This window comes from Venturia canescens, chromosome 3, assembly GCF_019457755.1.
Source record: "Venturia canescens isolate UGA chromosome 3, ASM1945775v1, whole genome shotgun sequence".
NCBI lineage: Eukaryota > Metazoa > Arthropoda > Insecta > Hymenoptera > Ichneumonidae > Venturia > Venturia canescens.
In genome coordinates this window covers 4,686,103-4,711,547 of record NC_057423.1, presented here as the reverse complement: position 1 = coordinate 4,711,547, position 25,445 = coordinate 4,686,103, and the positions used below count along the sequence as shown (strand labels likewise).

At 41.5% G+C, this 25,445-nt stretch overlaps 4 protein-coding genes and 1 long non-coding RNA gene across 11 annotated transcripts in view; 3 read left to right on the top strand and 2 right to left on the bottom strand.

The window, feature by feature from the left end:
- The window catches only part of Syx1A (Syntaxin 1A), a 46,274-nt gene extending 37,144 nt beyond the window's left edge, over positions 1 to 9,130 (top strand). For all 4 annotated transcript variants that reach the window (XR_006260417.1, XR_006260416.1, XR_006260415.1 and 1 more), the window contains one exon: positions 221 to 9,130. The gene's annotated coding sequence lies outside the window, so the exon portion shown is untranslated. The remainder of the gene's footprint in view (positions 1 to 220) is intronic.
- Positions 8,303 to 11,700, bottom strand: LOC122408239 (uncharacterized). 2 transcript variants are annotated; one of them, XM_043414906.1, is made up of 7 exons: positions 11,377 to 11,700; positions 10,949 to 11,181; positions 10,737 to 10,859; positions 10,454 to 10,509; positions 10,306 to 10,384; positions 10,060 to 10,188; positions 8,303 to 9,985 (listed from the first exon to the last, which is right to left on the bottom strand). In XM_043414906.1, exons 1-7 carry the CDS (start codon positions 11,546 to 11,548, stop codon positions 9,788 to 9,790), a joined length of 990 nt encoding a protein of 329 aa, XP_043270841.1. In that variant the 5' UTR covers positions 11,549 to 11,700; the 3' UTR covers positions 8,303 to 9,787. The 2 variants fall into 2 exon arrangements, with proteins under 2 accessions (XP_043270841.1, XP_043270842.1); XM_043414907.1 differs by having other exon boundaries at positions 10,949 to 11,127.
- Positions 11,701 to 11,750: 50 nt separating this feature from the next.
- FIG4 (polyphosphoinositide phosphatase FIG4) lies at positions 11,751 to 18,667 on the top strand. 3 transcript variants are annotated; one of them, XM_043414904.1, is made up of 13 exons: positions 11,751 to 12,084; positions 12,193 to 12,418; positions 13,853 to 14,032; positions 14,890 to 15,286; positions 15,380 to 15,626; positions 15,715 to 15,910; positions 16,023 to 16,221; positions 16,337 to 17,052; positions 17,143 to 17,383; positions 17,464 to 17,679; positions 17,799 to 17,981; positions 18,068 to 18,236; positions 18,307 to 18,667. In XM_043414904.1, the coding sequence occupies exons 1-13, from the start codon at positions 11,974 to 11,976 to the stop codon at positions 18,364 to 18,366; spliced, it is 3,141 nt and encodes a 1,046-aa protein (XP_043270839.1). In that variant the 5' UTR covers positions 11,751 to 11,973; the 3' UTR covers positions 18,367 to 18,667. The 3 variants fall into 3 exon arrangements, with proteins under 3 accessions (XP_043270839.1, XP_043270838.1, XP_043270840.1); XM_043414903.1 differs by having other exon boundaries at positions 11,755 to 12,084; positions 18,323 to 18,667; XM_043414905.1 differs by lacking the exon at positions 13,853 to 14,032 and having other exon boundaries at positions 11,757 to 12,084; positions 18,323 to 18,667.
- A 47-nt stretch (positions 18,668 to 18,714) lies between these two features.
- On the bottom strand, positions 18,715 to 19,934 carry RpL40 (ribosomal protein L40). The gene is made up of 3 exons (XM_043414912.1): positions 19,810 to 19,934; positions 19,166 to 19,365; positions 18,715 to 19,043 (listed from the first exon to the last, which is right to left on the bottom strand). The coding sequence occupies exons 2-3, from the start codon at positions 19,353 to 19,355 to the stop codon at positions 18,847 to 18,849; spliced, it is 387 nt and encodes a 128-aa protein (XP_043270847.1). The 5' UTR covers positions 19,356 to 19,365; positions 19,810 to 19,934; the 3' UTR covers positions 18,715 to 18,846.
- On the top strand, positions 19,887 to 24,788 carry LOC122408242 (uncharacterized). The gene is made up of 4 exons (XR_006260418.1): positions 19,887 to 20,359; positions 23,099 to 23,936; positions 24,042 to 24,155; positions 24,387 to 24,788. It is a non-coding gene; the product is annotated as an uncharacterized lncRNA (long non-coding RNA).
- The last annotated feature ends 657 nt before the right edge of the window (positions 24,789 to 25,445 follow it).

Below are 25,445 nucleotides of genomic sequence, written 5' to 3'. Positions count from 1 at the left end.
CAATATTTGTACAAATGAAAATCTTTCATTCTCGTGCGCTGGTTTGAAAGCAGATTTTCGTTTTTTTATTCGAGCTCGTTCGGACTCATCAAACGACAACCCTAACACATATTTTTATTGTCTTTTTTTAATGAGAAAGGGGCCAAGAAAAAGTTGTACTTTTCTCTGTATTTAACTGATTAAAAAACACTGTTTATTTTTGTGCGGACGCTGCTTGAAGGAACCTCGGAGGGCATTAAGATCGAGAGGACCCTCATCGCCGGATTCCATGGCCTCGCTTCATTGATCGTTCCCGAAATATATAAAAGTTCACGCATACGACGAAAGAGTCGCTTTAAGTTATCGAAGGATCATCGCTCCGAGAAAATTTGGGAGAAAAGAAGAGCGAAAAATGAGCGGTCACCATGGATTATTGAAATAGTTTATTTCATCAAAAGTGGAATAAGAAAAGAAATTCGAGTCCCAATCACTGTTATCGCGCATCAATTACACTCTCGTATTCATTGTCTCGTCACGAATGAAAGGATCATGAAGCGTCTCTCATTCAGTCCCAAGCTGTCGTCGTCGCCGTCGTCATGGTTTCTGCAAATGAACACTGGTCGTTGAAGAGCTTGCCGCAAGTACCGCTGGTTCGGAAGAAGACAGAAGAACGAAGAGGAAGATAGGCAACTTGACCGCGACGCGCCTAAACTATTTATTGTTTAAGCTGTGAAGCACACACGATTGAATATTCTTTAAGGCCGGAGTTTCGGTCTGTCATTCGTACGCTCTCTCTCTCTTTCTCTCTTGGCCTCTCTACGAATGCGTTCGACTTGTGGAAGCTTTCGTGCACCAAGCGCCGGAGGCTCTCGAGTCTAACGCACTCGCTGCTGTATCGGCCTCTCTCCGCGAGGGGATCAACGAGGAAGGAAGAAAGAGAGCGAGAGAGAGGGGGAATACGCGGATCGTCGGGATTCGCCGGGTGATAAACTTAAGCTAAATGATGCATACTTAGGAGGCAGACTCACAAAATAAATCGACAAATAAGGAAGAAAGCGAAAAATAATCGTGAACCGCGTCCTGCCGATCTTCACCATAAGAGGTTTATCGACGAATTAATTAACATTTTGCTGCAGCAATAATATAATTATAGGTGTTATATCGGAAGTATATTTATTAATAGAGAATGATTGAAGAAAGGAGAAGGAAAAAGGGAGCGTGAGAGAGGCGGTGGAGGAGAAGAATCAGAATTCACTCGAGTGGGCAGTTTTTATTCTTTCTCTTTGCAAGCCAATGCCAACGTACGGTGCGCATACGCACCGATATACAGGCGTATGCGCGCGTTACGAGATTCATGAGAGAGTTGTGAACGCTAGAGAGAGAGAGAGAGAGACGGCGAGAAGAACAACTCTGTGCTCATTTCAATCGGCAATAATTGACCGATGAATCCGGTCAATACTGTATTACGTCGATGTTTTTCATTGAGTACGTCAGGTTGGAGGAGGAAGGAAGGAACGAAATAAACGAATATAGAAATAAACAATAATAATTGAAATATAAAAAGTGGCGTTTGCACTCGGGGCTCACAATGCGAGTGAGACAAAAGAAAGAGGAGCGAGGACACCTTGTATTGTACAGAAAGTGTAATTTGTTAGATCGTTATTTGACCCGATTATTCAATTCTGAGCTAACGTATGTATACATATATATGTGGACTCGTATATGTTTGTATACATACGCGATATCGTGATTCAAAGAACGGCGACGTTATAGCCACTGATGACGAAATAATTATTCGGCTAATCAATCGATTTGGTTTTCGAGCGAGTCTCGATACGCGTGTTACTTACAGTTATTTTGTTGTATGAAAGAAAATAGCGAAACAGTCGAGGCACGTGCGCGCGAAGGCTCACGACTTTCGAAACTCTTGAAAATTCTTACGAAGGAAGGAGTATCGAATTGTTGAGAGGGATGAGAGGGTCGCGTCATTAATTATTCTCTCCGGCGCTACCCTAACGAGATGCCTCCCGAATTGAGAAACGACCGAATCCTCATTCGTCTCAAAATGACCAAACCGCTCCCGCTCGTATCATCGCGCGTTCTTGTTCTTCGTTGCGTCACCGAATCTCGTCGATGACGGGCGATAGTTTGAGCGCATATCAGGACTCGTCTCTGTAGAATTCCGCAATCGCTTCCCTTATCGTCATCGTGTGTTTCGGTAGCTCGGTTTTCCTTGCTTTTTTTTCTCTTTCTTTATTTTCTAAGCCTAATCGCTGAAGATAGTATTTAAAGATTTTTTTTTCAATACGCGTCGGTCGAAAAATTCCCGTGTTCATCGGTAAGCCGCGTTTGGAGTGCTTTTGAAAAACTACGAAAAATCGATCAAGAGTGAATAAAAAAATGTCAATTGTGTTTGGAAATCCCATCCGGTTTAGCGTGATTTTCGTTTTCAACAGATGATGAAGAATGACGATAACGACACTATAAAAATCGCAAAGAAAATCTCGAAAGTCCAAGCGCGATGATGTTTCATTCTCAATCCGTCGCGCCACACCGAGCGTTGTCATAATTCTAAAAACCGCTCGCAATCCTAAGAACAAATGTATCGTTAGGCGTCGTATAACAAGGACGGGATCGCACGGGTCGCTAGCCCGGCTCCGGACTCGCTTCTTCGACTCTCGTAACTTCCTGTAACGATCATATAACGACGGCCCGAGCGATGACGCCACGATCTCAAAACTACGACGCATCCAAACGCGCAAATAACTCTCGCGTTGTCGGTTTGCTTTGCCGACTCAATCCTCGTTGCTGCATCGATCATCGAATCGACTCGATCGAAAAACGAAACGGAACGTCCGTTCGGGGGTGGAGAACGAAAGAGGGAGGCAGGCAGGCAGTTACGGGGGCGTGAATAATCGAAGGTAGTAATAACAATAATAATCATAGGAGAATGAAATCTCTCGTGAAAACGACACAGCGTGTTGGAAGGCTGGCGGGAAAAAGGGTGGAGAAGAAACAGCGATCGAAGACTCGTTAGATTTCAGTCGATTCGAGTCGCTCCGCAGGAGCTGTTTTTTGTTTTTGATTTTCGCGCGCTCGAGAGTAACGAATAAAAGTTCAGCCTTACGCGGCAAGTCCTGTCTTGGATATTGAAAAAATCGTGTATAGTAAAATACCGATAAAAGTATATAATTACGGAATACAAAGGGGTCCCGAGGCTACGATCGAATTGTGTGAATACACATTTAATCGTATTTTTCAATACTTTTGAGCTGCTCCAATGGAAAGGAGAAAAAAACGAACGTTTCCCCTCGGAATACAAAAGCGGGGAATAAAATGCTTCTTCGAGTTACGGCCGAGTATGATATAGAGATATGCGTATAATAGATTATATTGGGATGCACGCGCGCACCAATCATATAGAGAAAAGAAACTTTCGAGCTTGGGGCTTTCTCAAAGCAGCGTTGATCGAGGCACGAAGCAACAAATGTCGGGCAGGAACGCGCTGCTTCTACATCCTTATTAAATAAACGTGAAAACTGCAATCGTCTCATAGCGAGGTAGCTCGCAACAAGTCACCGTCGCGTTTTCGATTTCGAGCCTAATCTCAAAATGCGCGCGTTATTTATCGAGCTTCGAGTCGTTCGTTCGGCCGGTCCGTGTCCGTCGGTGTTCCACCTTCCCCGAACGTGAAAACGATCGATTCGAGATGTTTTAACATACTATTTCCGATAAAAAAAAAAAACAAAAAAGAAGAAATTGAGATTGAACGAATTCGGCTCGCCCGTTGCGCTCGATCTCGTATTGAACCGGATCTGGGACGACTGGCGCATCGTCCCAGTTATGTTCGACGACGATCTTCGTTTCATTGTCAATTTAGCGCTCGCTGCATGAAAACGAGGTTGATGCGCCGCCGCGCGATAAATAACTATGATAAGTGGAAACGAATGTTGCGCCCAATCATTGTAAAAATTCACATTAGAAATTTCTTCATTCGTCTCATCCCGATGCGAGCTGGAGGCGAGAGCTAGTTTCGTTATCCGCGCGCGTTTTATTCATACGCGATCAATCACACACGGCTCTTGAATATATAGAAAATGGTATCCCTCGTTATAGGAATTGATCGGAAGAAAATGAAAATAAAAATAAAATAAAAGAGAGAGAGAGAGAGAAAGAAGAGAGAAGAAACAGCAACGTTATAATAATATATAAAAGTTAATTAATGAAAATTTCTTATCGATAGAAGAATATACGAGAGTAATGTTTGATCTTAGAAAAGTGCACAAGCGATTGGGTGTTTACGAGTTTGAGGCCTAAACTTGGTTCGTTGAGGTTGACCTCTGAAATAATAGTACGTCATCGCGCCTTGAAACTCCTTTGAGTCTAGTCGAGAATAAAGCCGAGTGGTATTTTTCGTGGGAATACCCGGATGCCCGGCGGCGGTGATGCAACAGCCTCCGCCCCTTTTCGACGACGATTATTATATAGGAGAGGGTGCGAATTATCCGCCAACTCGCGACTCCAAAAAATTCTCCTCTCATCGTTCAGCATATGCTTCGTTACGCTCCTTCCAATATCTGTTCGGACTATATATCGCCTTTATTCGAATCTCACTGTACAACGTATGAATAATTTCATAAATCTGCTTAGCCACCGTCTGTGAACTCTGCGTAACGCGTTACGACTATTCCCGAAGCGAATGGAAAGCCGTGTCCGACGAGCGCTCGGTTTCATTTTTGCGGAAGCAATTGTCACACGCATATCCGATCGAGATTCGTTTCACTCGGGAGTTCGATTGAGGCACGACTCTGCTACGATCGATTTACCGCTCGAATGAGCCACGACGCTCCAAATTGACAAACCCAAAAAAAAAAAAAAGAGAGAGAAAAAACAAACACTTCCTCCCGGAGATTTCTCCAACTTTTCATCGAAAAAAATCTTGAACGCACCAAACTATTTCTTTCCTCCGTCATTGATGTTTTCTCCAAATAACAATAACGATAATAATATAATAATATTAATATTAATAATATAATAATAATAATAATAATACGAATGTGATTCAAAGCCCCGCCGCGCATGATAATGTTACATTCTATCCGTACGTGCAACATATTGCCAAGTTTCCAACTATTCTTTGTGTACCAAAGTCGGTAGTGATGAAGAAACAACGTTTTTAATGCGTGTGCCTCGCTCGAACACCATCCGTTCGGCCGGGTGGCACGGTCGTATTTAGCTTGACAACCAGAATTACAACCGGTACAACCATTTCGCTGTGTATGTCGCTCGTTGGGCGTCGCTCGAGGCAATTTTAATCTCATTATTACACGGCCAAATGGTTGAGCCGAATACCGATGCGGTGTAACGAACTGAAAACAATAATAGAAAGAAAGAAAAAAAAAAAAAGAAAAAAAGAAATGTAGGAAAAGAAAAAGAATTGAGAATAAAAGTTAAGTTGGCATTACAACGGAAACGAGTTACGTGTACGCGTAACTGTGTATGTTGACGCTATTGTTGAACGCCCTCATCCGCATTTTTCGTCGAATGAAATGTGCTAAATGTCCATTTCAAGTAGCGGAACATTTCTTGCCTCAGGATTGTACGTACTACTTGGATCGGAGCGTACTCCTAAGGGGAGGCAAAATTGGGGAAAAAAGGGAAGAAACGAAAATGTGTGATAAGAATGGAATTCTATAATTCATGGCAAATTAGAGGGCAAAAAAATACGTGTATGGGTCGTATCACATCGGTGCAATTATATAGAGAAAAAAGAAACTATATTAAAAACAAAATAAGTAAATAATAATAATAATAATGATGATGATGATGATGATGAAAAAAAAGAACTAACTACGAAAGGCTATTTGAGTAACCTTATGAGTGTCAATTCCACTTTCAAACTGAGTCATTATTTTGAGGTATGAAGAAAAGAGATGAAAAACGAGGCGAACGGGCGTTAGGTAAAAAAGGGGGGAAGCAAGGAAGAGATGAAAAAAAGACGGTGGGAAAGAGGCTGGGAGGAAATACGATGTATTGGGAATTGCGAAAATCGAATACGCTATGACGGAGATATATTGCGTGGCACTTGGACATTTATGCGACAAAGTGAGATTATTGATAATATAAATTAAAGAAATACAGAGAAAAACAAAGTAAATAAACACGAAGAAAAAGAAGACGACGATATAGCGAGAAGAGGCATTGAATGATATGGCGAATACTTTTTATTGTAGGTATTTCATAGGAACAAAAAAAATCATTAATAAAGATATACTGTATTAAAAATTACTTATCAAATAAATCAATGATGTTTTCTGCCTATACTACATCTTAAGATACGTATATTGGGTAATTTCGAACGGAACAGTCATCCCACCAAATTTCTTGGCGACCGCGTATATTTTTCGCCACTGTCGTTTATATTTTCATTCTTGTTCTCGTTCGCATCATCATCGTTTGTCCTGTTATATCCAGAATTGCGAAGTTGATCCTAGGAACGTTTTATAATTGCTAAACTCGTTTGAAGTTAAAGGACGAGAAGGTCGAACGAAAGTTGTTCCGTTAATAAAGCTGAGTCTATGGGCGGCGCATGGTTAAGCTTTTTTTTTTTATAGATTTTTAATGGAAAAGTCATCCGTGAGGTGGGAAAGCTTGCAAGTTTTTCAATAAAATTGCAAGAACTTGAGCGCTTACTTCGACAAATATATAACGATATTAAGGTATGCGCCGTGTGTATAATGCGATAGAGAAATGTACTTACTTCGGATACTCCAAGCTTTCTATTCAACATTTTGCCCGAAAATTCATGGTTTTAGGTCCCTGCACGCGACGCGACATGAGGCCACTGCTCGATTCATTCATGAAATTTCAAGATTTAAAGTCATCGAGAATTTTTTTTCGATTCAGCGACTCGATCGAGGAAACGGTGGCGCATTTTGTCATGGCCGAGAGTCGATCGCGCATCGTCCGAGTTGCATTTGTCGAGGCGTCTCTCAATAGTTTTTCACCCTTGTTCGGAGAGACGAAAAATATTGAATTTCCTAACTTTTCGTCTTGTTATTTTGCCGCTTATTATTCGATACACGCATTTCGGACGCCGTTTCTCGGACGATTCTCACATGTACCTTACCGCGCTTCCTCTCATTTTATTATAATCTTTTATCCCGTTGAGTTATTTCATCAAGTGTCTTTAGCGCTAACGATTCAATAGGCTCGCGCGCGCGAGCGCGTATGCGCGGCTAAAACCTCGACGAGTGGTGCCAGCGGCGGAGCTGAGGTTCATTTGCAGTGCGATAGATAAGAGTCTCGAGCCATTTATTTGGGAGAGAGCGTTGTGGATGCGGAATATTAAAATTTCGCTCGTGTCGATGCGAAGGAGAATCCGGCGCGGCGCGTATATGCATTCGACCCCACCCACCCGCCGAGACTCTTCGGGTACAAGTTCAAGACTTTTGACATATCGGTCGGCACATCGGTTGATCCCAAATTTAATTAATTAAATAAAAGCATTCTTCGATCGCGTGTTAAATGCAGAAAAAATGGAAATAATGTTTTGTATATACGAGAATGAAAAATGTAGAAAACAATGTACAACCGCGAAGTTTGGAATACGTCGCGCCACCCCCGCCGCCCTCGTCGTTTCGCCAACACTCGCAATCCGCGCGCATACCATTATTTTCACAATTTATATAATTAATAAAAGTAAAATAAATGAATAAATGAATGGATCGAAATCTAGAATAAAATGGTCGGAATAAAAACAACTCGGTAGTTCAGTTGGGCCGAAAAAGCCTGCGAAGCAATCCTAAACAACGAGAGCATTCCCATAAATGAATTTCAGCCAAGATCCTTTACAAAAGTATCGATCCCGAAGGGCCTACAGTCGTTGTTGTTGGGACGGTGGCGGTGGCGGTGACGTAGAATCAATGCGAGAACTCGAAGAGAATCAACCGAGCGATTCGTCGTAGCTAATTTTTTATCGCGGCCATATAACATATATTTTATTTAAAAATATGTAACATTATTAGTGGATGCCCGAGACGATGGACATTAGACTAGACGACGGAAGGAAGAGCATTGCGATTGGCCAAGTGATACGAGCCTCGCGAAAATAATTGACGACGAAAGGATAAATAAAAAACGAGAATACTAAATGTAGCAAGCAATAATAATAATAATATTAATAATAATAATAATTCGACAGACGTGATTCTCTCAAATGTCGCTTAATAATGAGGAACGTTCGTTATTATTATTGTTATTATTATTATTATTATGATACATATTTGTGGGGATGATAGAGTATCGGACATTAAAGTCTTGGTAAGAAGAAGAAACATTTTTATTATGCGTCTATCATAAAGATAAAAAAAGGGCCGATTTACTGGCCCAACGTACAGCAGCATCGTTTTGCATATACAACACAATCTGTACAATTGCATACACGAAAAAAAAAAAGAAGCACTGCGCCCAAACGAAGATATAGAAAAGAATAGGCTCGTCGAAATGATAGCGATTTCAAAGTTTTTTGTGTCACTGGAGCGCGTAGTATTGAATGTTCTATTATTAAAATGCACCATGATAATATTATCATCGTTGGATTATCTCCATGGGACTTGAAATAAAATGAATCCGAAATTATAATATACTCGGAAGATTAGATTCCATTCGACTCGCTCGATCGGCAGCCGATTGTATACCTTTCGCAATAAGACATTCAATAATCATTTGAGAAGTATAAATGGAACCTTTCTACCACCGCTATTGTAACTTTTTGTTGTACAACTTGTTGATGATGAATCGGATTGTAGACAAAAATCAACCATATCAATTTAACGATTATTCTCTCTTGTAAATACACGATATTCTATATAATGCACCTGGTTGTAGAGCGCGCAGAGTAGACAATAATATTAAAATTGTGTCGTGTTTAGAGCGCTTGAGATATAAAGAAGAAAATGCGAGTTTGAGGATCACACGAGAGACAAGAGACGGTGAATTAATCACTTTCAATCGCAAACATAGCTGCTCAAAAGTCCCATGGTTGGGTAATCGCTCTAGTTCATAATAAAGCAATTATTTCATTCAAACGTTAAATATATTGTAAAATGTACATTCTGAGAACGGAAGTAAAATCTATTAAAATCTTCAACGTTCATCTCATAATTCCCCTCTTCCACCTCCGATATTATACTCCATTAAGAAGAATAATTAGAAATTTTTCATGATCAACTACGAATAATTCCTTCCAAATTGATATGAAATTTTTTTCTTCCATCTTTTTTGCTAAAATTCTTATACGATACAACGCGTTAAGTACAAACTGATTACATAGTGGACGAATACAACAAAATGTGATACTTGTTATACTCAAATATGAGTTTCAATGCCCGGTACATGATTCAAAACGGTCAATAGAGCGTACGCAAGGCTTGGCGAATGTTTCAACGTTTTTAACAAGTCGAACGTCTTTACGTACTTTATCGATTCATCCCATGCGTGTAACACACCGCTGTATTGATCGATTCAATTTTTTTTTCATACGGGTTACAGAATTCGTTCGGACAAAAGTACGAAATAGTAATGAATTCGATTTGGGTTGATACTCAAGTACAATTTATTGAGAGAGAAGTGTGTGTGTGTGTGTGTGTGTGTGTTCGCTCCTTGCTCGCTCTGCACTGGGCATTTGTACGAGAAATCTGTTCCATTTGTCCGGGCAATCTTTTATCCAAAAGTTAGTCCAATCGTTGCAAGGTGTTAACCCGAACAGATCATGATCGTACCTTAATACTTATGACGAGAAAAAACTTTACATGTTTGGACAAATCATGGAATCATCAAAATCGCTGACGACCTGCGCTTTTCTTATGAGACCCTCGTCGAATTCTCCGTCCTGAGGAATGTTTTCCGGACCCCGGAGACTTCGCTCCCGTATGAAGTCTCTGATTATTCCAGGATTGACGTAAGACATGGTCAAGCGAGAACCCCACGCGAGTAACGCCAGAGGCTGAAAAATACGTAAATAAATATCTTTCTTTCACCGTCGTTGGTTCGAAGTATGATGAAGAATTATGTTCATACACGTCGCTGGTCCAGACGGTCGTACGGCGAAATAATGTGGCGTCTCAGACATTGTTTAATCATTTTCTTCAAGAGATTTACCTCCAGTGGATTGGCGCATGGATGGAACAACGCTACAACAGCGCCGTGCTGCAAATTCAAATTACTCAATATTAACCAGAGAAATTTAATATCACAGGGAAGACAGATGAAATTGGAAAACTATTCTTGAGGATTTAGAATTTAGGTTCTTGGCTAAATAATTACCTCGAGGCTATGAAGCCATCGTTGTTTGGGTAAAAATTTGTATTCTCCAAAAACTGGATATACAGGTCTATGAGTTCCGCTGCAATGAAATATTCTCAAGTGAGTCTTCTTATTTTTCAAAACTCTTCATTCCTTGTAGTCAACTTACTATACAGGAAGGTCTTCGTAGTATTCAATTGTTTCGTTCATGCATCTGTGAGGTGCCTGTACAAAAACAATAATATATCACACTTCTGCTATTACAGTTTAATGCCGTATCATTGACCAATCATTGACAACTACTCGTTATATTGCCGAAAGCAAAATAATAGAAAAACATCATTTCAATATGAATCATGGTACAAGACCTTGGGTAAATATCAACGATACTAGATCAAATACTTATTCCATGATGCAATTAACAGTATCAACAAAAACGAATACAAACTCACTCGATACGCCGGGGGTATAAGAACTGTTTCGAGGATGGGATCAATTTTCACATCTGGCTGAATTCTTGGTCCGAAGCAAGTGAAGTTTATGTTTGATCTATTCCAGTCAACTTCTAATTTTGTCTAAGACAAAAATTTTATACATGAAAATCATTTTACCAGCAACAAGGCCAAGATAACGACGACAATGAAATTATATAGAAAATAATTACTTTTCCGTCATCGCAATCATACATTTTTCCCATCGACAAATGGTCAATGGGAGCATAATCGACGGATGGCCAAACTTTTGGGGGCGGTGTCGGATCATTGGGACGTGCAGGGAACCATCGGCCTGTCCAATTCTGTAGCCACGGCGGCTCCGTCTCGTCCTCTTCAATGAATTCCCTGTCTATACTATTCCCAAATGATCTGAACAATCTTGGACGTTTGTCACTAATGGGATCTGTATTATATTTCAATAAATCATTCATTTTTTTCTCAACAAACTAGCACTGTTGCTATATACTCCAAATCTTCTAATAAATCCTCTTTTAATAAAATTTTCATCATTAACTGTTGAGCAAATGATTATTTCTTTACGAAACATGTGTTTTTTTTTCAAACTCGTAGGTTAGTTGTTTTGAGCAAACGTATTTACCGTTATAGGAATCTGCATCGTATTTAGATGGATATGGTATTGCTGCACTCGTGTTAAACAACAATACCGCTAGCAGTATAACAAGTTTCCACATTTTATACGAATTCTTTATATTTGATGATATCAATTGTTTCACCGATTTTCCATGTGTTATTGCATGAATATAACGCATCAATGATCGAAGGTCTGACGTCTGACACGCCGCGATAAGTGGTCGGTCTAGCGTTAGAGGTTGACGTTGCCTATTGGCGTCGTATTTGTTGACATAGCAGGTTATTTAAGGTTATTCGTTACTCTTGTGGCATTCCATTACTTATTATTATGTACCACGCTATGCACACAGCCATACAGCTGAATGGTGGTGCATATATGTAATAACGATCGTGACCGTCATGTTTTGCTGCCCGTCGTGTCAAATACAGACGTCTCGAACTTCGAATGTTTCGTTTTTTCTGATCCTTTTTAAACAATGCTGCACCGGATTATCTTCTTTCTCAACAATTAATATCATTTTCATTTGAATCTGAGAACTCTACACCCAATCAATCTTTAATTTTCACGTGTGTTGGACGTAACCTCAATTGCCCGTGAGTGCACATGAATGGAGAAGAAAACAAAACAAATATGGATGACGAACGGAAACCAAACATTATTTTCCATCCCATTATTTCTTCGATACAAAAAATCGCACTTTACGAAACAACATCCGTAAGAAATTTTACATACGATTATCAGTGATTGAAAATTTTCAGACGTTTATTGTTACACAAATATTGATGCTGAATGACAGTAAAAAATAAAATATTATTCTTTCAGCGTTTCTATTTGATGGGCTCGAACAATACTCTGACGCGTTTTCGTGTATTGAAAATTGACCGCACAGAGCCTAGAGAGCTAACGGTGGTAGATGATAAAATTGAGTATACTCAAGATGAAATAAAAGACTTGGTGAACATGATAGACATGGGAAACAGAAACCGTGCTGGTCAGAGGAGCAAAACTGGAGGCGTCGCAAAAGTTGTGTCAGCTTTTGGAATCATGGGTAATCATGTTTTTGTCTCATATTCTATTTCGATCTTACCTCTGTATACCAGAGTGAAAATTTTACCACCACGGATAGCTCCTTGCGTTCAAGTTTTTTCACAATCTACAAGTCTTTTGAAATTATCACCTCTTGATTCAGTTTTTCTGACACAATCGATTCGATATATAGGGATTGTCCTTTCTAAATAAGCTCAATATTATTGATGTCAAAAACTTCGGAATACCAGTTTTTAAAATGACTCGAGTAGTGGTCAGCGAGTTCTCTATGCAATTTGCATGAAAAATGGTCAATTTGCATGGAAAATAGTTTCAAGAAAAGAACTTGGGTAAACTGAGGGGTGATTTAGGGTGCGTCTTGACATTTTACTTTTGAATTAAAAAAAAATATTGATGTATTTGACTTTTGTCATATGCATTTGTCCGTTGCAACTTTCCACCCGTTTATATCTGAGCTCTGGGTTTTCTGGCTTGCATGATTTTTTTCCTTCTACTTATTAATATCCATAACTGATATCTTATAAGACATTTGCATGTCGAATTAGATAGCATAGGGACATAGTTGCCAAGAAGCTTATAGTATCCCATTGAAAAATTGAATTAATGATTCAAAAGAATACATCATGAGACTTGGCACTAGGGAGGAAAAGCTCTTGGATTTTGCTTTGGGTCTGTTTTATTCATCGTACCGAATGCGAATTTTTCATTCGCCTTTTTGTCTATTTCGATGTTCGGCTCGTTCCATTCAACTCGAATACAATGATACAAATGATGGTTTCGTCTCCGTTCTTCCATCATTGGGACTTTCATCTTTCATCACTCTTCATCGTCACGTTACGATAGAAAGAATTAAAAAACATAAAGAATGGTTTGAGACGAGGCAAAGGGTCGATGGGAACTCAAAATCTTATCGTCGGCATGCTTTCTATTCACAGAATTAATATTTTATCGTTGCATCTTCATTCTTTGAAACGACATTGCGAATGGTGTACTAGCGTTTGAGTCTAACTTACTCACAATTAGCAGCGACACTCACTCGACTCAGCGAAATCAATTTTTAACTACTAGTCCACGACACATGACTGTGGAAGTTCCAAAGTTTGTTTTTTCGTCGTAATCCTCTTGAACATATTGTTCATGTGTATCGCAAAAAAGGTTTTAATGCCAATCAATTTATTCGACACTTCTTTAACGAGATTCATTTTTTTACGGAATTATGTGGCACTCCCTAATGACTATGTACCAAGTGCGGACGCTTGGAAAACCCATGACCGGATACTTGTATTCTCTAGACATTTAGTTTGGATGATTGATTTCGGACAGTATTGAACTTTCTTATATCGAGCTTTGGGGTTTGGGATCGAGCCTGCCTCGTCTTGAGTCAGTGACATCATTGACGCGATCGTTGCTTATTTGAGTTTGCTTGCTAACAAAGGCAGCGATAATAATGCAGCAGAAGATGTCGGAGAAGATGCGAACGGTGAGCAGGCGAAAAATCATGAAGAACAACGGACACAGACGAATCTTCACAGGCCGACTCAAACCAGGTTCACGTGGAAGACAATGTGGCAACGAGACTCTTTTCCCAGATTAGTAGCGGCTTTCGGCCTTGTCGGTAAGGTTTATATCATCGAGCTTTTAGAGCGCTTTTTTCTTACCGTAAATCCTTCCATTATACATGACGTATGTATAAGTATATATGTGCGTGCGCTACATTTGGGCCTGGTGGGAGGAAAAAAGGAACAAGAAAAAGGAGATCGGGGTACGTATTTGTTGAAACCTCAAAATACTCCCGCGAGCACGAGAATGTTGTTTTTTTTTTTCTAACGTTACACGAACGAAACCCTAAAAAATATAAAACTCTTGTAATTATGAGGTAATAGTAGTAATTTGTGTACGGCTACTACCATTTCGGCATGCTAATTTTTTTTTCCCATCATGTGATAAACGGTTCGAGTAGCGAATGGCATATTTGGATCGCACGCGCTTGATCGAATAGAGGACATAAGGAGTTGAAATGCGATGTGATTTGTATTTCGGTAGCACCGTAGAAATCGTTCCTGATGAAATCGTTATTTACGTATATTTAAAAAAATTGTGGTCACGGAAAGCAACACTTGATAGGAAAATCTTTCCTTTCAACATCGATGAGTTTTGTATCATTATTTTCAGTCGAAATAGTATGAAAACAAAGGATAAGGAAAAATCGTCAATCTCAATCCAATTAATCATTTAATAAATCAAATCAATCGAATGAATTGTACATTCGAAGGAAATTCATATTCTGGAGAAAATACTCGTAATGTATAGGTAGTTACGACTCGATACGAAATAGAATGAGTGAATCGTGATGGGAGTTTTGTGGAGGAGATATTGATGCAGGAAAAATAATAGGCCGACAGACCGAAAATCCAATAACTTTTCATCCGATACCATCTCATATGTATTTATTTGGTGTTTTCTTTTTTCAAGGTTTCGTTCGTTTTCTCGAAGGATACTACATCATTTTAGTAACAAAACGTCGAAAAGTAGCGGTCATAGGACACCATACGATTTACAAGATCGAAGACACTTCGATGATTTACATCCCAAACGACGCAGTCCGTTACTTTCATCCGGATGAGCAAAGATACGTGAAAATGTTTCAAAGCATTGATCTGAGCAGCAATTTTTACTTCAGTTATTCGTACGATCTGAGTCACACGTTGCAAAGCAACATGGCTCCTCCGAAACACATAAAAACAGATCTGCCAGATTGTTTAAAAAAACAACATGGGACTGCTGTTACAGCTGCCGCCGAAGAGGGGGACGAAAATGCTGATGATTTTTTCAATATGTGGGCGTTTCGTAAGAGTTGGGAGAGAAATGGGCAAGTTTGATTTTTTTTGTGCTCAAGCTCTTTTCAGATGATAAGTGACACGTTGAATTCGATTAAAAATATTTTTAACTAATAATCATTCAGTTACGGAGAAAAATCTATAGATTATGCAGTCCGTAGTAACCCGCACCGGCGTTTCGTGTGGAATTCCTATCTGCTGAGTTGCGTTGAGAAAGATCTACATCCCGATTGGATCTTGTACGTGACCCATGGGTTTATCGGCCAATCGAATGTCAGCATTTTCGGTAGATCAATTTACATAACTCTTATTGCCAGAAGAAGCAACAAATACGCGGGTACAAGGTTTTTGAAACGGGGAGCAAATTTTGACGTAAGTCTACCGGAGAGAGTCGCCCATTAAGCTGCTTTCCGTGTCGTTCGATATTAGGTTTTTTTCCTTTCTTTTCTCTTTTCATCAGGGCGATGTGGCGAACGAAGTCGAAACCGAACAAATCGTTCACGACTCAGCCGTCAGTTCTTTTCACGCAGGACGCTTTAGTTCTTTCGTACAAATGCGCGGCTCGGTCCCCGGCCATTGGAGTCAAGATCTTACGAAAATGGTACCGAAACCAACGATAAGCTGCGATTTGACTGACCCGTTTGCCGAAACTCCAGGTATACACCAGGGCCTTGTTTCCGTTAGCTCTACATACACGATATAACCCACCACGCAATCACATGGATTCGCGATCCTGGCAGGTAAAATATTATTTTTTGCTTTTCTTAGGTGCTCATTTCAACGAGCTTTTGAAAAGATATGGCTCACCGATTATAATTCTGAATCTTGTGAAAAACCGAGAAAAAAAAAAGCACGAGAGCACCCTCAGCGACGAACTGAACGCAGCGGTTAAATATCTCAATCAGTTTTTGCCACCGGAGCACCACATTCAATACATAAGTTTCGATATGGCGCGAGTTAACAAGGGGTAAGAAGAATTTGCGCTGAACCTTCATATTTTCCGTCCCGAATAATCGCATTATTGTTCGTCATGCGAATAGAAGAAAATTCAAGTTAATTTTACGGTTTTTTTTATGTCGTAGTAAAGAAGCAAATGTGATGGGTCGCCTGGCCAACATCGCGAATAACGCTGTTATGAAAACCGGAATCTTTCAGTCCCAGGATCCGTATTACAATGAAAAGAAATTCTTCTCGTCGTTGGGAAGTACGAGGAAGCCTCCGAAAACGGAGTGCAGTCCGAGCGAATATCAGGACACAAAATTACTGGGTTCAAATGAGGTTCGGAATAAAATTATTCACGGGTCAAGAGCCAATCGAAACGATGATAGCGTCGTTTCAGTCTCGGGGGTTGCGGGAGCGGCGGCAATGTCGGCGTTGCTGACGCGCGACGAAAATGAGCGTGTTGAGAAAGTGAGAGAATTTTTTGCGGAAAGGGGCACGCTTCAAACTGGAATAATTCGAACAAATTGCGTCGATTGTTTGGATCGAACGAATACCGCTCAATTTGCCATAGGAAAGTGCGCTTTGGGGTATCAATTATGCGCACTGGGAGTAATCGATTCGCAAAAGTTAGAATTTGATTCAGACTGCGTGAGAATGCTCGAGGAATTGTACGAGGATCATGGCGACACTCTGGCGTTACAGTACGGTGGCTCTCAGTTGGTTCATCGAATTAAAACGTATAGAAAAACGGCACCCTGGACGAGTCAGGGCAACGATATCATGCAAACGCTAAGCAGATATATAAGGAACACTTTCAGCGATCAGGAAAAGCAGCACACGATGAACCTTTTTCTGGGTTAGTTATCGATTCAATCAGCTTTTCATTCTCACTCGATCTAGTATTGTACAATTGTTCGTCATTTTTTTTTTCCTTCGGGGAATTCAGGATTATTCATACCCGACGAGAGTAAACCTCCTATATGGGAAATGGTCACAGATTATTATCTTCATCACAAGCCCGCTTGTCAGTACACCAGAAGGAAGAGATTGTTGACCCAGTGGTGGGACAAAAACGTATTGAAGTGTCTCCCCTACGCTTTCAATCAAGTTACCAAAACTTGTTCCGAAATGGTTCAGGTCCAAGATACCCACGAAGAAATGATCGATATTTTTTACGATTATCACAGGTCACACGAATCCTCGTTATCACAACGTAGAGGTGAAAGAAAGAAAAAGATTTAACGACCAAAAAAATACTTTTTTACAGGCCTTTTGAAATATCACCTCTGGGAGATGTTCACGCCTATCAGTTGAGTCATTCGGTCAGAGATTTTATGCCTCATTTCACGACTAACGTCAGTCCGTTTGCCGTACGTGTTCGGCCAGGTCGTAGAAGAGAGGAAACGGGAAAAAAAAATTTGAACATGAAAAATCCATCGATGACGGGTCAAAGTAGTACCAGCAGTACGGCATCGAGCGCAAGGTTCCTATATCCGCACACCCTTTGCTACTCCTGTCTCTGAACAAAACTTGTTTTTTTTTTTGCTTTCGGCTCTCCCAATTTTTAGTGTCTTATCGGAAGCATGATGATTTGATTTCTAGTTCGAGCGTCGACACGAGTTCTGACGATGACGAGAGCAATCAACAAATGAACGATTCACAATTGACGAGTTCACGTGACAGTGGCGAACTCGTGTCCTTCGAATCGTTGTTCCCATCGATGAAAGAAATTTATGGTACTACACTCGAGTTCCCCAGACGAGCTGACATTACGCTTTACAAAAGGTTTTCTCATTCATTTTTTCTTATACTCCTTCAATCGCTGCTGAATGAGCCGAGGTACGAATACATTTTTCCGGATTTACATCTAGATTCGTCGTGATTGGACGAAATGCCACGTACAATACCGATCATTCGAACATCCGTTCGAAAATGGTTCAACAAGTGTCATTTCCCGATACTATTCCAGCAAAAATCGAATTACCTGTTGTCAAAGATGCTAGCATCGATATTTACGAACAATACGTGCGAAGAGCGGAGGTTCGTTAACGTTAGAGGGCGAATGAACGATGCGTTAATCATTTCTCACAAAATTCGTAACATTTTTTAGCGTCTATCAATTTCAGAGTGGCGCCTCGCAGCCCAGTTCGACGAGCATGGATTTATATGAGCAATATGCGCACCAACAACAACTTCTCCTTGGCAAAATATGATTGGAATGTTCATAAAGATTCACCGTAGGCAAATCTTCTTCCTTCCGCTCTTAGACCTCATACCTCAATTACTATTGTAACTTCATTGAAAATATTTTGTTCGACTCCGTCTCCGTACCAAGGCAGTCTCATCATTAATTAGGAAAATATTAAATCATCTTTCGTGTTTAAAAAACACGAATATTTTCATTCGTGAACTCGAGAGTCTCTTCGGACTATGTAATTGTATGTTTGTTGTAAATATATGTTGAAAGGAAAGGGCAAATGATGCATTATTGACGCAGGAAACTAATGTACTATGAAAATTTATGCATACTTCTGCCATTAAGATTTTATTCGAGTCGAATAGAGAGAACAGTGATTTAGACATTCACGCCGTTGGAGCGTAAAAAAAAGCGCACCTTTGACCTTGCGTTCAACCACCGTTTGCGTCTCATCTACTTCAGCTTCTTCTTAGGACGAATGTTATTCGTGTGGCCACATTTCTTCTTTCGGCAATTGGTCGCACGCGGGTGGAGACGGGCGTAACATTTGCGGCAAATCATTTTGTCACAGTTGTACTTTTGTGCAAGAATACGCAGGGTGGGCTCGATAACACCTCCACGAAGACGGAGCACCAGATGAAGGGTTGACTCTGTATGATGGAACAGATCAGAATTATTCGTCTCGAATGGTTGTCGACATTTTCTCTATACAATTTCACACGAGTACCGCCCTTGAGCCCCCAACAGTTGAAAATTGAACGCATCAACGTACCTTTTTGGATGTTATAGTCGGACAGAGTACGTCCGTCTTCTAATTGTTTGCCAGCAAAGATGAGACGTTGCTGGTCTGGCGGAATTCCTTCCTTGTCTTGAATTTTGGCCTTGACATTTTCGATCGTATCAGAGGCCTCGACCTCGAGTGTAATGGTTTTACCCGTAAGGGTTTTGACGAAGATCTGCATTATGGCTCAACTGTTGGCACAAAAAAATAATAAGAATCCTGAAAAGTTCAAGTGGTTTTCCAATGACGGACAGAAAATTTTGAGGTTAGCAATGGGGAAAAATTTTTTGATGCAGGGCGGACTATTTTGGTCTCATTTATACGAAAAAGGTTCTATAATTTCCGGTGAATTACTTATATTTGATGTAATCTGATGAATTTATCAAGAAATCCGTTGTAGGACAATCATGCGCGAATTATTGACTGAAAATTTCAATATCGAAAACTGGGGGCCATGTGCTAATGTCATTGGCAACGGGACAGTTTCATTTCCGTCGATTGTTTTTCGAGTGTATTTTATTTGAGGATCTAGCTGTATCGAGACATTCACACAACAAAGTGCAAAAATATCGAATGGATTTATCAAAATTCGTGACAATAAGTTTGTATTGATATTAAAATAATTATCAACTCACCGTTCCGACGACGCGTCAGCCAAAAAACTTTAAAACGGAAAGATTGGTTATTGATGGCGGCTCGGAGACATCCGGTGCGCGGCGCGCGCCGCTTAGGTTAGTTTCGTTGGAGCGCGTCGATCGCTGCACCTCCAGAGGCGGGATTATTTCCTTAAATTTGGCCGGACGACTTATATTTTTCAGATTTGCATCATCGTATTTTTTTATATTCGTTCGGTAATTATTAGTACCGCAATTAAAGTGTTTGGTACCTTCTAGTTATTCTATAATCGAATTCCTAATACTTGTACGCACAATAATTTGTGCGTTTGTACAGTGTCAGTGAGACGCTAGTCTAAGTTCTCATGGCTATCACACGCGCACATATGGAAAAAAGAGTCTTCCGAAGAAAACTATTCTTGATTCAAGAAATAAAGGCACGATGGTTTGTTTGAAATCTTGAAAATCATCGTCCGAAAGACTCAGGAGTTTATGCTTAAACGAATTCGGAGCCCGTAAAAGATTATTCGACAAAGAGACAAGAAAGCCAGAAACTCGACTAAAAAAGCAGGTATATATAGCTATACGTGACAACAAAATGTGACAAGGCAAAGTACGACGAGGAAACCGTGATGTTGTACAAAAAACTGATCGCTCATTTTATTGCTCGATATGACACTTTCTTGCTCGAAATTTCCATTTTCAAAATAAACCTTTATAAGCCTATTTCTGGGATAGCATTTTACTTTTTAAATAGAAATTTCGTAACAGCAGACACAAGAAGAGCGGGCGTTTATGCATGTGCGCAGTCAGGCAAGCAACCAGGAATGAGTTAGCGGCGTTGAGATACATGAACAACGAGCGGAGGTTTGCTTTTGTCAAAGGGATGTGTGTCGTGTACACCGCGCTCGCAATTCGAGGCGGGGTTCATGCGCGAATCAGGCAACCCAATAATGGGAAAAGCCCGACCGAGTTAGTAAGATCATTAAACTCTCATGCACAGGAGGATGAGAATGAGGGGAGAAGGAGGATGCGGAGAATCGGTATATAAACGCGAGTGTCAGGGATGAGAGGCGGGAGTTGGGGAGGACGGTGTATGGTTATCTGCAATATTCAAGTCTGGCATACGACAAACTCATTCAACTCCGCGGTTAACCTTTCATGACACTTGGACGCGCGGACGACGTCCGAGCGAGGAGGGGGGGGGGGGGGGGTTCGTTCCGAGGGAGAAGGAGCCAACACGAGCGCCACCCCTTTATTTTTCCCACATATTCGCGGAAACCGAAAACTTTCCAAGTATCGAGAAAATATTCGTGAGCAATAAACGATTTACTTATTTTCTTCGGTGCTGTGAGCCTCGCCTTTACTAGTTTTCATGCTGTACAAACTTTAACTCGAACTCGGAGTGTCAAAGGCAAACGCGTTTTGTGCAAAGATGAGCGAAAAACTTATTTTTCGTTCTCATCGCTTCGTTTGTCCCTGTGATGACAAAGCTCCGAGAGTCAACTCGTCTGATTCACAACAAAGAAACAAAAGTGGCGAAGCATATAGAAAAAAGCAGACGCATATGCGGTAGAGTTGATCCGAGAGGTGATGAGCGAGGAAGCAGCGATACTCTGGCGAAGAAGGCACAATTAAAAGTCGCCGGTACGTTGAGGATCGATTTTCAGCTTGAAGAGTGGAAGAGCGTCATATTTACTCGATGCACAGCGCGCGGTGACCGAGACTGCATGCGTTAGCCACCGTGTTAGTAACGTTTCGACGGACACGCGTACACGCTGCTCCTTCGTCCTAACCTTTTTCATTTCGATTTCGGTACTTTTGCGTAAAACGAGGCTTTTTTACACGAAAACACATTGAGCACACGAGGGCCCAATAAATGTATTTTCTTCAGTTTTTTGACGAGCTTCAAACTGTTTTGCCCAGAGACGAAGTTTTAAGAGATTTATTAAGAAAGTTAAAAATAAACGGCGATATAGTGGATTCTCGTAATTTTCGGTGTCCCACCGTTTCCATCGGTCAATCATCGCCAGTGTGATTCGCTCGTAGCTCCTTGCTTGCAGTATCTTTTCGAGGCTTTCAATTATCGTTCCTGCCGATACAGTCGCGAATATTAGTCGAAACGAACGAGCTAACTAGTCGGTGCGTCCGCTGCAATCTGCCTTCTGAGGATATGTCTATACCCAAGACTCCTTGAATATGCATGTGTGTGCGCTGGCTCGAACTAACCATGAAGCCTCTGACGAGCTCGCTGTTTCTACGAGTGCTTCTCCGGTCCTCTGTTTTCTCTGTTACCAAACACCGAGGAGAGCCCAAGTCCGGATTCCGCTGCATGCTTTTCTCTACAGCTTTTCTGTTCTCGCGCGTACCGCGCTCGCTCGCCTTGCGTCCATCTCGGTCCAAACTTCCCTCCTCGGTGTATCTTCAAACTGGATACGGTGACGGCCCGGACAAGTTGTGCGCACGAATAACCACTTGGCGGGAGAGACGACGTTGTTTGTATCGCTTCGTTATTCCGGCATCGTTAATTTTCCACTCGCAATGCCCGCGCACCGAGCCCTTTCGCTCCGAGAGATCGAATTTCTCGTGGTAAATGAATATTAACGTCGTAATTGCTGGGCGCATCGCGCGCACTAATTTCTTGGGGGGTCCCGAGCACAAATGATTCTCGCTTTCGATCGCACTGGAGAAACGGAATTTTTCATGCGGGAGATCGATGGAAACGACGAGTCGCTCGAGAAGCGAGGAAATGAGAAGATTCTTCAGGATAATTTATTCCTCTTTGTGTCTCTATACCAATACCATCTTTTCGCTCGCACTCTCGGCATTCGCTTTTCGCGCACGCCCTTCGCGTACGTCATAATTTTGCCATTTGATTTTTCTGCCCAGTAATATTTGACATAAAAATGTGTATCTGTAGCAGCACAATGCGGAAGAGGGCCGTTGGCATTAACGGCCGAATAAATTATTCCATTCGCGGCACGAAGGCTTCATAATTCAGTGAGAAAATTAGCATAAGATCAATATTGTTTTTCCTTTTCTCGCCAACAGTTCCAGCGTCGTTATAAATACTATCCGGGCCGCAATGAATTACGTTGGCGCATGAGTTCTTTTTCTTTCACTCAATTATCATCGTCCACACTGAAATCCGCACGTAATTGATGGACACTCGCGGGCGCGAGGTGGCGCGGGGATTGGGCAAAAATGATCGAGCGGGCCGCGCTCGAACAGCACGAGTAAATTTTCGAAATTTGAAGTAACGAACCATCATCTCGAGTAATCCGGTGCGTCCGGTGGTTTTGATTTTCAGGTTTGAAGGAAGCGTCGCCGGGAGGCACGGCCGTGTGCGCGAGGGAACAGAGACTGTTCGGGCCCAACTCACACAATTCTCACAGATGTCTGGATTTAATCACGCAGACGTTCGTGCCTGCGTCTCTCTTCCTCGCGAGCGAGGGGAGCAGCGAGGAGACGCGAATTTGAGGAAACTTTGATGCGTGCCGTTTGATGTGTGCTCCCCGAGGCGGGCTGGATTTGGCCACAAAGTGGAATGTAATCGGTTAAAGGACGAGTGTCCTTACCGATGCAACGGCACGTGAATTCCCGTCCGACGTGGCAATTCGCCCATGGCTCGTTGAAGTTTACTCTCGCCGCATCAAAGTACGAATTCAGTAAAGTTGATACTTTTGATCCTCGCCCATTTAAAACTGCGGAGAGCATCGACCGATCGAGGCAACGGAGTTTCAACGTCGACCCGACACTGTGCCTCTCGATAAAAAAACCTTTTTTCCTCCGCTCCCTTTATTCAGGAGGCTTAAAAAACCGAGTTTCATGAAAATTTCACCCGATTCGTCGGCCCGATCGTTTTCATCGAAAGTCTCACGGAGGGACGCGCAGCTACTTTGAGACTCCGATGTATACATACGTGGAGCGATGATTGGACGACGAGGATGCGGAAGCAGCCTTTGCACAGTGATTGGAAAGTGTCGAACGCTCTACGCCAGAGGTATTTGGGAGGACCGAATTTGTAACGCAAATACGACACGAGACTGTTCCAGTCGCCCTCCGTGCTCGAATCACCGCGGACCTGCTACATCTCGAATGAACTCTTGGCTGTTGCTACAGCACCCTCCCTCATGCTGATCGATTTTGTACGATAAATCTAATTGCTGCGCATTGCATTATCTCTCTCGTCGTACGCGTTCGACCGGCTTTGTAACGATCTTTCGTTTCTACAATAATAAACTTAATTGCAGTTCGCTCGAAGCAGATCGTTGAAAGGCTCATTTGAGATTCGGGGCTCTCGAGGATATCGCCAACTAGTGGAATCAGGAGAAGTCTGACTGTATCCGCGAGCAGCATGCACGAAGGTAAGCAAGCGTACGTACACGCTTATACAAATTGGGTTGAAGGACGCACACACGTGTGCCGAACGGAAATGTGTGGTTTTCGGTCGTAACGAGTGCCCAACTACTAAACTGCATTACTGACTGCGGCGAAATACTGTTGCCGGGCGCGTATCGCGTACCGGCTGGATCAATCGACCCGCGCTGCTTTACCAGTGTCGCAGCCTCGACTATATTTTCCTTTTCCTATTGTAGCTTCGTAACTCATTTCGGTTGGGCTGCGTGTACGAAGAACCGGACGGGATCGTTGTTCCGGGCCGGGGCGATGGTTTCGTTGATCTTATGGCTTCGCTTCGTCGGACGATCTTACGCTACCATTACAACAACGTATGAAACCTTTCGAGCCCGGTTCGTTGCCGGTCGAGCCTCAACCCCAGCGAAAAATATCGCCTGCTCAGGTCCGAATTTTCGTTCAGCAAGATCGCGTTACTTGTCAATCAAAAAAGCGGCTCAACTTTGTTTTTTTGCTCTTCACGATCAAAGAAACGGCTCAAATTCGTTCTCGTAATTGGTAAAATTATGTGTAACGTATTCGTTGAGATTGATCAATTTTTAAGATGATGGATCAGTCGGTAATCACACCTCGAATTTTTGAAATTGAACCTCTTTGACATCGTTCGTCCGATTAAAATAATAAAAATGTCATCGTACGCAGCACGATCGCAAAAATCCGATGACATTTTTATTTTTTCGATCAGACGAACGATGTGGAAAAATTTCCTTTTCAAAATTTGCAACTATCCCTCTCGCACTCACGGTTGTGATTACCGACTGATCCATCCTCTTAAGATGATGGATCAGTCGGTAATCACAACCGTGAGTGCGAGAGAGATAGTTGCAAATTTCGAAATCGAAATTCTTTGACACAGTTTGACCGATTAAAAAAAGGCTCTGTCAGTCGATTTTTGCCATTGTTCTGCGTAGGCTGACAGAGCCTTTTTTTAATCGATCAAACTGTCTCAAAGAATTTCGATTTCGAAAATTCCAAGTGAGGTTAGTCGACTGATCCATACTCTTAATGCAATGATAGCGGTTTGAATACTTTCGCTGTAAAATCGTTAAGCAAAATGTCACGTCAGCCATTTTCTATTTATATGCGTATGCATATCTATGTTTTAAACCAGCTGGCTCATGGTCTTGTCAAACTTTCCACCGTTTGTGTCGTTATTACTCGTTAACCTCAAATCAGTGTTTTTCTTTTTCCATTCCCAAGTCATTTTCACTGGTAACAAGGCTTTCTTAAAACATTCATAT